The sequence below is a fragment of the Homarus americanus genome, unplaced genomic scaffold (assembly GCF_018991925.1).
Source record: "Homarus americanus isolate GMGI-L3 unplaced genomic scaffold, GMGI_Hamer_2.0 scaffold367, whole genome shotgun sequence".
NCBI lineage: Eukaryota > Metazoa > Arthropoda > Malacostraca > Decapoda > Nephropidae > Homarus > Homarus americanus.
In genome coordinates this window covers 11,964,818-11,978,089 of record NW_024743709.1, presented here as the reverse complement: position 1 = coordinate 11,978,089, position 13,272 = coordinate 11,964,818, and the positions used below count along the sequence as shown (strand labels likewise).

Here is a 13,272-nt window from a genome sequence, read left to right as displayed (position 1 = left end):
TCCAGTGTGTCCTTGTCCAAGGCCTGCCATTTCCTGCTGAAGATGTGGGTCATGCACTTGGCCTTGAAGACAGCAATGACTCTATGGTTGAGTGGTTGGAGCAATGATGTTGTGTTCTTGGGCAGAAAGATCACCTCGGCACTTTGTTTGCAACCTTGAGGGACTTGGGGTGGCCAGGGCAGTTGTCGATCATGAGAAGGACCTTAAACTCCAGGTCTTTCTCCTGCAGGTAATCCTTGACCTCCCTCACAAAACAGTTGTGAAACCAGTTGGTGAATAACACTGCCATCATCCAGGCTTTCTTGTTGTGGCGGTAGAAAACTGGGAGGAGGTGCATGTCTTTATTCTTGAGTGCATGCGGACGCTTGGCACGGTACAGCAGCATGGGCTTGATCATGTGTCCTGCAGTGTTGCCACATAACAGGAGAGAGACACGATCTTTGGCCACCTTGAAGCCCGGTGCACTCCATTCCTCCTTGGAAATGAATGTCCTGGCTGGCATCTTCTTCCACCACAAGCCAGTTTCATCAGCATTAAAAACCTGCTCCGGCTTGTAGCCCTTCTCCCAGATACTCTCGGCGAAGATTGCAGGATACTCCCTTGCTGCTACTTCATCCGCTAAGGCTGACTCACCAGTGATCCTTAAGTTGTGCAGGTTGAAGTGCTTCTTGAAATGCCCAAACCACCCCTTACTGGCATTAAAACCTTTCTTTTTGGTATCACCAGAACCACCAGTACTAGCACCACCTTCACCACTCACTTCACCTTCAACACCTTCCTCAGCATGAAATCGGTCATACAGAACCTTGGATTTGTCACAGATAAGATTCTGGCTGAGAGGGATGTGGTGGCAGTTAAAGTCCTCAATCCAGATGTTAAGGGCTTTCTCCATCTTCACCATAGCTGTATCCCTCACATTAGCAGCTGACCTGGCAGAAGAAGGGGCACTTAGGGCAGCTGCATTACGAATTTCCTTCTCTTTCTTCTTAATGTAACGGACAGTTGATTCGTTGATTCCATACTCCCGGCCACACGCGGCAAAGCTTTGGCCACTCCTAAGTTTATCCAGCAGTTGTATCTTCTCCACTAGGGTCATGACCTTCTTTTCTCTCTTCATTTGTTTGGGTGTCTTCCTGCGACTGGATGAAGGTGGTTGAGGGCGTTTAGGAGCCATCACAAGTACGAAGAGCACAGTTGTAACTAGAACAGAGTAGCACACGCGCGAGGCGGACAGGTGTTTATCCCAGACGGAGGCGGAGCGAGCGGGGGTGTGCGTGGGCCAGCCTCCCGGGACAAGAGAGACACCTTGCGGGACGCCACAAAACTTGCGCGCTCCCCGTACCGGCCGCATAATTGACGGCAACTTTAAAACTACCTGCAGACATTCTTAGGTACATCCAGGATGTCATCCACGAATAATAGAGGAGCCGCGAAATAAAAATTTGCGAATTATCCGGGCATGCTGTACATGGCTGCAAAACTGACCAGATGTACTTTGACAACACTGGGAGGGTGTAGGATTGGCAATACTGCACCAGCCCAGGATTTAGATGCTGCACAACACTTATAAACGAGACGAGTTGCCACATTTACTATTATTTCTTGTTTTCTTATGTCATTATGGGGTTTTTGGGCCATAAAAGAAAATTTATATTTTTACATACCTGGGGGTACCATGTTTGTATGATAATGTGAGCTTTTATGTGCTAACTCTAAACCTGTTGACTTGTAAAATTATGCAGGCATACTCCAGTAGCATCAAATACAGTGCTGTTTGTTGCTGTATAAACCTCAAACATTGTTGAAGTTAACACGGATGACATTGCTATTTTGCAAAGTTACGTGAACTCTTACACATTGTTTGAAAAATTTTAACAAATGTTTATGAAGTTATATTTTTTATCTTTTTTGTTGTGTTTTTTGTGTTTTACAGGCTATGGAACTGGGCTTGTGGTGACATTCATTGCACTGTGGCTACTGAATGAGGCACAACCAGCATTATTATACTTAGTGCCATTCACTCTCCTCCCCACCTATATTGTGGCTGCAATCAGAGGAGAGGTTGTAGCCATGTGGCATGGAGACTCCAACAAGGTTAGTTAAATTGAGTTTTAAAGTTGTTTATGCTAGAATGTACTTTACTGGAGTAAGGGTTTTAGCTTCTCCCAAAGTGGTTGGTTGAAGCCATATCTTGTTTTCTGAGGGACAATCCGTAAGTACTGTACAGTAATATCTTGCTTTAAAGCTTATGTAGAAACATGTCTAAACTCGTGTGTGTGTGTGTGTGTGTGTGTGTGTGTGTGTGTGTGTGTGTGTGTGTGTTGTGTGTGTGTGTGTGTGTGTGTGTGTGTGTGTGTGTGTGTGTGTGTGTGTGTGTGTGTGTGTGTGTGTGTGTGTGTGTGTGTGTGTGTGTGTGTGTGTGTGTGTGTGTGTGTGTGTGTCAGAAGAAACTTATAGAGAACACTCTGAAAATGCACAAAAAAAAAGAAAAATTAGATACTTTGGCCCATAATTAGGGATGAGGGGATAATAAGAGAAATATTAATGGACAAAGTTGAGGGTAGGTGGGATGGATGGATGAAATTAATAACTGGTTCTCCAGAGTGGTACAGAACCTTAGAGGATTGGTAAAAACAACCCAAGAATGTTTAAAGTAAGGGACTGTGGTTGCCAACCCTCAGATATGAGGACGGTACTCTGATTGAAGAGTGATTTTGATCAATGATGATGCAGGTATGGTATTTTGTTTGAACAAGAGCTACACTGCCTATAGTGCCACATACTGTGTGCAGGTTAGATGCTAATTACTGTATGCACATTTTGATTTTTTGCATGTAAAAGTTTTTTGTACAATGACTAGTCAATTTGCTTGATTATCAAAATACTGAGCAGAAACAGTATTGTAACTGAACAAGAGCTGTGTTGCTTTTCATGTAAACAATCTGTAAATTTTCTACATAATTTGCATGGTTGTCACATCAAAGAAATCTTTGGTACAGTAAGTCAGCCATCAATCATTAATGCTTTTGGTGTCAACATATGCAAATCTTATACCTAATTTTCCTAAAAATGTGCAACAGCTTACACTTAGCATCTAGATATAGATAATGTAGCTGTATTTTTAGATATGCCAATCTGGATATTACAGTACAGGTAAACCTTTATTTATGATGGGGTTAGGTTCCTGACAACCCAGTCGCTCAGGTTCATTATAACATGGGGTTTAATAGGATAGGTTCCTGGCCATCCGGACACCCATATGTATCACCTGAAAAAAAAAAAGAAACATCCTACAATACTACTAGAACTACAACACAGCTAAACAACACAGACCACCTCATTAATAACAAGTCTGGTCCTCATCACATGTCCCCTTCAAGGCTAAGGGGACTCTTAAGGTGGATTGGAGACACAAATCTAAGTCCCACACAGACTTTGGTGAATCTAAATTGTGGGGACTGAGGTGCAACCTTTGTCCTGGCCTTAAATATGGTGAACAAAACACTTGCCAGACATTTTCAGACTTACACTGCTCACTTCAATCACAAAAACATGACAATAATGATGAGGATTTAATTCTTTTATGGAAAAAAAAGGAAATGTTGTGATGGAGGTGTGGTAGGGGATTATTGAGTCTCATGTTACTGACCTGACCTGATCAATGTCTTGTGTAGGTGAGGTGGGGGATTAGTGGTCTCGTGCAATGTCAGGTCACCCATTGTCGGGGTGGGGGATGAGAGTGAAAGATTTTCACAGTCACTAAAACAGAGCACAATGTGAACTTCAGTGGTGTCCTCTCACTGTAAGGTAAAAAAAAAGAACAAAAAAAAAGCGATGACCGATAAACATTGAGCTCCATTTCTTAAACACATGTAACCAAGAAGAACCAATGCTTGGACTGTAGTTCACCAGATGGCCACGAGGCAGTGTTAGGGTAGATGATGTCAGCTGATAAATGAAGCGAGTGATGCTTTCCATATGTCCAGTTGGCGGGATGACAAAAATCGTTAATACGAGTTTGTTTACATTTAAAATAGGGAAGTGGTCTTAACACTCTCGGGATTGCCTGAAATTTATTTAATGAATCTGTCACTCAGTCTGTTTGGAGCCTGCTGAATGACCAGAAATTGCTGAGAAGATATTTGTTCCAGAGCACTATTAGTGACAAAGATATTATCACATATTTACACAAGTGATGCTTTCCTATGTAAAAAAGCTGGAAAATCACATGAAACCTTCAAAATTAAAAAATAAAAAATAAATAAAAGCCATTTTGGCAAGTATAAGTGAAAAGTGAGTATTTACTGTTGTTTGCTCTTCATGTTGTACCCACATCATTGCCTCAGTCAGTAGAAAATACACACTGTAAGAAAGAGTAAATCACGAGCAAGATGATGGTGTCATCAGAAAAAAATATAATGTCACAAGTAACTGAGTTACAGAATAAAAAGTAAAAATAAGTATTGGTTTGGAACTCAGTCGCCAAAATGCTCATAAACATATTTTGTTCCTTGCTAATTTTTGGTCAAAATCTTTCTAAAGTATTTTTTTATGATGGATTATTACAGTACATATACTAATGAAGATAAATAGACCAGTTAAAAGTTTCTGTGACAAAAAATAAAATTTGGCAATAATGTTTACACTTATCACTTGGGCGAGGTAGGCCTTGGCATATGGTATATGCACAACAGTGATGATGGCCATTAAAAATACATATCAAATTAGCACAGCATATTTATTATAATTCACCATACCCATATATACATGCCTCTACTGCACTACATTTCACTATCACTTATTATTTTTCCAAGCTAGGCCTATATATTACAACATGCTTCTGTGTGGTATATGCAACTGGTTCCACGCAAAAGTGGCGTGACAAAGGTGGCATTAAAATTTTCAGTAATTTGACGAGAAGCTTTTAGAGAAAATTAAAAAAACACGATAGTGGTGTGTATGATCACGAGGCAAAAGTTTCATTTATGAGTGTATGATCCCGAGAGTGTAAATATCAGCATCATTAACACCAATTATCATAGATTTGGGATATCATAAATAGAGGTTTACCTGTACAGTACAATATTGCAAAACATCACTTAAGTCTGGGCCTCAATGTGTTATATTGGTCTGGGATTATGTCCACTGTGAAAGTTTGGGAATTTGTTTGATATATTTTCAACGGATTTTGGTTTCCAGATGATGTATCAAATAGCCCTTAAATTATTTAATTTAAAATAGAGTATTTTATTTTATTTTTCCCTCCTTGTTGGATTTTTTATAAGTACTCACCCTGTGAGTCCTGCATGTTTACCCATTCAAGCCAGGAGTTTAGAACCTAGACTAACCTCCGAAAATAACTTCTAGTGTATAATCGTAAGATTAGCTGCTTCATCCGACCTATGACTACCATATTTTATGGCATATAAGATGCCCACATTTTAGCAAGGAGTATTTAGGAAAATTTTTTTGTGTGGATTTAGCTCCTGTAGCCATAGTTTTCTTAAAGTGATATATACAGTACCAGTTAATGTAAGGAATACCTTATTTTACGGCATATAAGACGCACTTTTTTGTTTGAAAAATGGCAAAAAAAAATCAGCCTACATCCTATATGTGAAGTTGTGGTCTCCCACAAGCTAATGAATCCCCCAGTTGCTGTCTCCATTAGGCTAATTTCTACCTAACTCAACTCCAGAATTAAAAATATGTTATTGCTTACTTAAACACATTATTATTATTTTTAATTAATTAAGAAATAATTTAGTAAATATAAAAGGTCGATCTTTAACTACTCTGTACTGTACTGACGATTAACGTCCGTACGGCTCCCCCACTGAGCCAGGTAACTCGTGTACAAAGAAATGTATATAGCTACTCCTCGACTTACGACATACCCCTATTTATGCGGTCAATTGAACCCATGGGGTACCGCGGAAAGTGAAAACCGTGTAAAGTGAACAACAGAACATATGGGTTTAATTCAAATAGAGACTGGCCCGACCCCCAAACTCCACTTTTTGACGACACAATACGTACGTTGTAGTAAAAATAACATCTTAATTTTATGATGGTATGCACACACAATTAATAATTAAGAGAAATATCAATAATATTAGGTTTTTTAACACTTACGTTAGTAGAAGAGATGGCTGGGCACACGGGGATGGGTGGTTGGTTCCGAGGCAAAGGGCAGATTATTGGCCTTCACCTGTATCACTTGTATCAATTGTATCACTATCCACCACATAGGCTTGCAGGGCCTCTTTGTCAAACCCCTCAAAGTCCATATAAGTCCATATCCTCACTATCACTGACTTGGGCTGGCTGTGGTGGGTGAAGAACTCGGTACAGTGATCCCTCGGTTAACGAGATTTCGGTTAACGATTTACCTTCCATAAGATTCTTAACTTCGGTTAACGAGCAATCCCTCGATTAACGAGTTTTTTACGAGCCGACTTCAACATGTTTCCGCTTGCATTTGGCGGTCCACCAGCTGTAGTATTAGTCCGCCAATACAGTAATCGGTTTTAGGGCTTAAATTCCTTACTATTTTAGTAAATATCAAGAAGTTTATACTTTTCAATAATTTTAAAAGTTTAATATTAACTTTTTAGTCATTTTAGCAATTATTGAACATAATTGAAGGTAAAGAAACTAGTTTCTGGCGTGCCATCCAGCCTGTTAACACACCAGACAGGCGTTAGTCTCTCTCTGTTTTCAGTGGAGGTAACATCTTGCTTGAGACTCTTCAACTAAACGCTTTTTTTCTGTTTCCAAGCAAATTATTGGTTATTTTGAAATTTATTTTACATATTGACAATATATAATGCAGTGCAGTGTTGATTTAAAGAAAATAATCTTGAAATACACCAAGAGAACTAAAATTTTATGGGTGAAATGGTGCCATGGGGTGACTTCTCTTCCACCCCAATGCCTTCTCTTCTACCTTCTCCTCCACCCCCATTCTAATTCCCATCATCATCATCATCCAGGAGCCTTCCACATACACACCTCAAAGTGAGTGAACTTTTCTACCTTTTTTGTTGAATTTAGGCAATTTTCGGTGAGCTGGAACCAATTACCCAAAAACCCATTGAAACAATGGTTTCGGTTAACGAGTTTTTCGGTTAACGAGCAACCTGCTGGAACGGATTGTGCTCGTTAACTGAGGGACCACTGTAATGTTTTGATGACTGGGCGACCTTGTGCTCATCCTGCCCGCACCGCTTCCCGCGTATATGAGTAGATGCACCGCGTAAAGTGAAAGTCCGGTTCTGGCGAGGTACCGCGTAAATGCAAAATCGCGTAAAGTGAAACCGCGTAAAGCGGGGTATTACTGTACTCGACCTACAACCACCCGGAAAACGACCGCCTCAGTCGTACCAAAATTTTGTATTTTCGAGTCCCGACGTTAGTGATTGCGCTGTGTACTGACAAAATTTTTGTTTGTAATTCACTTAAAAATGGCTGGCAAGCTTAAAAGTGAGAGTTTTGTGGTGCTGAGAAGAAAAAGAGACACTCATTTTAGATTTTCTATGTATTATTTAAGCATTTTCGACTTACGACCATTTCGAGTTACGACCTGGATTTGGGTCCATAACCCCGTTGTAAGTCGAGGAGCAGCTGTATTCCCTTTATGTGTTTGCCCTTAGGACAATTATTTCTTTTACATTTTTCACAATATTTATGTAGGATGGTGTGAATGTAACCGAGTTAAAATAAATGAAGAAAGTTCAAATATCTACCTAAAAATGCAAGATAAAAACACCCTTAACACCTCATAGCTTGGCCCAGTAGCCTGGTGGTTAGTGGTGAGTCTAACTTGGCTACAATGCCACCACCGATGTTAACAAACACAAATGTGAAAAGAAAGTTGTTTGTAAATCTTCATTGGTATTAAGTATTTGTAGATTTAAAAATAAATGTTGCAGGTACTGTATGGCATTAATAGATTGTAATGCTTGTAAGAGTTCAGAAATGGTTACTGCTTAGCTACCTCTGAAGAGTTGGGTGTCTGCCGTACAGACGTTAATCGTCTCAGGTTATCATCATTAGTACAGTAGTTATAAATTGAGCTTAGCATTTATATTTACAATAATTATTTTTTCCTTAATTAAAAATAATAATACAGGGGTCCCCAGGTTATGAACGGGTTCTGTTCCTAAGGACATTCTTAAGTAAAAAATATATGAAAGTTGAAACACATGCTATGTGCATGCTTTACTAACAGAACAATGTTTAAAATCTCACTATATCATAGTCTAAGTCCTTTTATACATCTAAAATGACTTAATTTAAGAGAAAAGAAGAAATAGAATAACAAAATATAATAAATGAAAGTAAAAAATAAGTCATCAGGTAAACAAAATACTGTAAATTTAAAGTTTCACCTCATTTGTATCGGCTGACGTTTGTAAGTCGGGGACCTCCTGTAATGTGTTTAAGTAAGCTTTAACATATTTTTTAATTCTGGAGTTGGGTTACCGTATATCACGGCCTATAAGACGAAATTTGAACATTAAAAAAATCTGCCCAAAGTTAGGGGGTCGTCTAAACCACCAAGTTTAAAATTCTTACCTCTTAAATATTGTGGTTTAGTGTGTCAAGAGTGGTGATGAAAACATCGTAAGCCACTCACAAGGTCTTACCACTAATTATTTTATACTGAAACTTACGTTTGGCAAGCTGGATTCAAATTAAGATTACCGGTATATTAAAATAATAAAAATGTATTATAAACCTGTCTAACATACCGTAAAAGAGATTTATACCCCTATAATAAACACAGCTATCATCACACACCCCTCCCCACGCCCCCCCCCCATTTGCCAGTGAGGAGCCGTGGAGGTGGTCAGTAATGCATACCGGTATCGGTATATTTACTCATAATAATATTTATCTCCTATAAATAATTGATTTAAATTTTATTTTTTTCCAAAGAATATTCAGTAAATGAGTGCATTAATTCTTGAAACTATCGACGGTTAATTACAGACGCTCAAGTGACGTCACTAGTGTTTACACTACACCAGCTGGTAATATTTGATGCCATTACTTGAAGTGAATTGGCCTTATTTTAAGTAACTAACTATAAATAAATACAAAAATTAAAAAAAAAGATCAAAACTGAGAAATAATATACTGTATGTATGTTGTGTTGTCAAAGTAAGAGGAACAATTGTGTAAGTACGTAATATTTTTTCACTCAAATCCTAATGAAACACTACTGGAGAACATTCCTTTGTCGCAAAACAGTTTATAAATTAAAGAAAATAATTACAGTGTGTTTAATATATTACAGTATATTATAAATAAATAAATAAAACAAATAATTCGGTAAATCTATTTAAAGTAAATGGAAAATAAGCAAACATGTTATTTACCAAGACCCTTCCGTCTGGCTCAGGGTGAGATGTAGGGGAGATAAAGAAGGCTATTTATAGCCCATCAGAAGTGACCAGTACCCTAATGCACCATAAATAATTCATTGAACATTCATTTTTTGTACATAGTATATTCAGTATATATATATATATATATATATATATATATATATATATATATATATATATATATATATATATATATATATATATATATATATATATATATATATATTTGTGTAATAATGTATAGTAAGCTATACTGGTAACCTTTTCACTCAAATCCTAATGAAACACCACAATTAGAATACGGTGGTTCCTGTTGAACCACATGTTGTATAAATAGTCACACCACCGAGACGTAGGAACACTCCCAACACGCTTCAGTGACGCTACTAGTGTTTACACTACACCAGCGGTATAATTTGATGACATTACTTGAAGTGAATTGGCCTTATTTTAAAATCAAGGATGGTTGGTAAAGGACTACTGAGTCAGTGGGTAAGATGTCACATTTGGGGTACTGGTCTTATACAGCAAATAGAGCTCAAGCTATACTTTTAAATGGAAATTGGGGCGTCTTGTCTTCCTAAACATGATCCTATGGTAGGTAGAATTTAGCCTACTGGAGACAGCAACTGGAAGATTCACTAGCTTATGGGAGACCTCAACTTCACATCTGGGACTCAGGCTGATTTTTTGAGAAATTTTCAGACAAAAAAGTGTGTCATGTGCCATAAAATACGGTAGATCTTTGACAAAAATATTTAGAAACAGAAATTGCGAGTCAAGGGCTGAGAGTTATCAATTGTTGCTTGTGGGAATATTATTTAATTCACTCTAGTAATGATAGTGTTTCTTATTATGTTACTGTAGGTAAATGCCTGGTTTATATTTTTTGTTTATCACAATATACCTCACCCCAGCATTTTTTATTTACAGCATTAAGTCATAACACCAGTCGAGTTCTCGGTCCATCTGCATTCGCCCTAGATGTGAATAATTTGTCTCTATTCCAACTGCTGAAGTAAAAGCAGTTGAAATACTGTATGTAAAAAGATTCATACAATTTAAATTATAAAAGCTTCCATATATTTCTTGTCAGCTACAGTTTGAGAAAAAAATAATTGAAATTTAAAGTATTTCCAGTGTACAAGCAGTTCCTGAATTATAAATACCCATATTTATGAATGGAAACCTATTATATATATTCAGTACAAAAATCTGTAACTAAAATCCCATTTTCTTATATTACTTTCATTATTCTATATTGTTTAGCATCACTTTATTACAATATGTACAGTAAAATCTCGTTGAGGCGGATATCGCTTAAGCCGGACAAAATTATTTGCCCCAAAATAATTAATTTTAAATAAAAAAAAAAAAAAAGGACAAAATTTGTCCTCGGGTGACATGTCCACCTTGAACCAAAATTTCAAGGGGCCAAGGCATCAGCAAGGGGAACACAGGTGCCCAAGAGTTATCAGTTATTGTTTTGGGGGAATATTATTTCATTCACTCTAGTAATGATAGTGTTTATTATTATGTTATCATAGGTAAATACATGGTTTTCATAATTTCTTATCACTGTGCATCACTGTTTTCAAATTAGACTACAAGATATATATTTCTCCCTTACACACTTCTGATCATACGCCTGGCAACAGGAGCGAGTGAGTGACCACTAGTTAGATCTGTTCTTGTAACCCTCGTCTCCTCACTCCCTGCCATATTTCACTGGATTTACTGATATTATTAGTGTTTACTGACATAAGAATGCTTTATAGTGATTAATCATGGCATTGTAGCCAGGTTAGACTCGTCACTGTAACCACCAGGCTACTGGGCCAAGCTGTGAGGTGTTATGGTTGTTTTTCATCTCATATAGTCAGGTAGATATTTGTAACTTTCTTCATTTATTTGTACTCAGTTATATGCACACACCATCCTACATACATATTGTGAAAAAGGGTAAAAGAAATAATTGTCTTAAGGGCAAACACATAAAGGGAATACTGTATACATTTCTTTGCACACAAGCTAGCTGACTCAGTGAGGAAGGGGAGGATGGTCTCAGAGTGTGGGGGGTGAGCTTTGCTAGGGAATAGGCATCCCAGCTGGTTTTCCATACTATGGTGAAGAACAGAGTGTATGCAAATGGCAACTGTGCTAAACTTTCATTTGCCTTTTATTTACCGGTTTGGCAGTACAGTGATCCCTCGGTTAACGAACGCCTCGGTTAACAAAATTTCGGTTAACGAACTGCCTTCCATAAGAATCTTCAATTCGGTTAACGAATTTCTTACGAACCGACCTCAACATGTTTTCGCTTGCACTGGCCGGGCAACCAGCTTTAGTATCAGTCCGCCAATACATTAATCGGTTCTAGGGCTTAAATTCCTTACTATTTTAGTAAATATCAAGAAGTTTATACTATTCAATAATTTTAAAAGTTTAATATTAACTTTTTTTGTCATTTTAACAATTATTGAACATAATTGAAGGTAAAGAAACTAGTTTCTGGCGTGCCATCCAGCCTGTTAACACACCAGACAGGCGTTAGTCTCTCTCTGTTTTCAGTGGAGGTAACATCTTGCTTGAGACTCTCTTCAACTAAATGCTTTTTTTCTGTGTTTCCAAGCAAATTATTGGTCATTTTGAAATATATTTTACATATTGACTATATATAATGCAGTGCAGTGTTGATTTAAAGAAAATAATTTGAAATACACCAAGAGAACTAAAATTTTATGGGTGAAATGGTGCCATGGGGTGACTTCTCTTCCACCCCAATGCCTTCTCTTCTTCCTTCTCCTCCACCCCCATTCTAATTTCCATCATCATCATCATCATTATCCAGGAGCCTTCTACATACACACCTCAAAGTAAGTGAACTTTTCTACCATTTTTGTTGAATTTAGGAAATTTTCGGTGAGCTGGAACCAATTACCGAAAAACCCATTGAAACAATGGTTTCGGTTAACGAACTTTTCGGTTAACAAACAACCTGCTGGAACGGATTGAGTTCGTTAACCGAGGAACCACTGTAGAGTATTTATTGTTGTAACCAATTTGTTGGTATTATTTTTATTCATTCCTCACATTTCTTGATACAGTGATCCCTCGGTTAACGAACGTCTCGGTTAATGAACGTCTCGGTTAATGAAATTTCGGTTAACGAATTACCTTCCATAAGAATATTCAATTCGGTTAACGAAAAAAATTCGGTTAACGAATTCCTTACGAATTTTTCCCAACATGTTTTCACCTGCTTTTGCCTGCTCACCAGCTGTAGTATTAGTCCGTCAATACAGTAATCGGTTGTAGGGCTTAAATTCGTTACCATTTGAGTGAATGTGAAGAAGGTTGTACTATTCAATAATTTTCCAAGTCTTATATTAAAATTTTTAGCCATTTTAACAATTATTTAACATAATTGAAGTACAGGGAACTAGTTTTTAGCTCGCCAAACAGCCACTTGACTCCCCAAAATGGCGTCAGTTTGTGTCTGTTCAGTGGAGGAAGCATCTTGCTTGAGACTCTCTTGAACATAAACTATTTTTTATGTTTTTACAGTACAATTATTGGTCATTCTGAAATTTATTTAGCATATTGACAATATAGTGCAGTGCAGTGTTGATTTAAAGAAAATAATCTTGAATTACACCAAGTGAACTTAAAATTTTATTGGTGAAATAACGGCATGAAGCATGGGGTGACTTCTCTCCCACCCCACTGCCTTCTCTTCTCCCTTCTCCTCCACCCCCACTTCTAATTCCCATCATCATCATCAACCAGGAGCCTTCTACATGCACACCTCAAAGAAAGTGTACTTTGCTGCATTTATTTTTACTTTGTATGTAATTTTCAGTGAGCTGGAATCAAT

At 37.6% G+C, this 13,272-nt stretch overlaps 1 protein-coding gene across 1 annotated transcript in view; it reads left to right on the top strand.

Annotated features, from left to right (window-relative positions):
- Positions 1-13,272, top strand: part of LOC121877475 (signal peptide peptidase-like 2B) — a 170,722-nt gene that overhangs the window by 96,617 nt on the left and 60,833 nt on the right. The window contains exon 12 of the mRNA XM_042383240.1: positions 1,934-2,094. Coding sequence (XP_042239174.1) covers positions 1,934-2,094 — 161 coding nt within the window. The remainder of the gene's footprint in view (positions 1-1,933; positions 2,095-13,272) is intronic.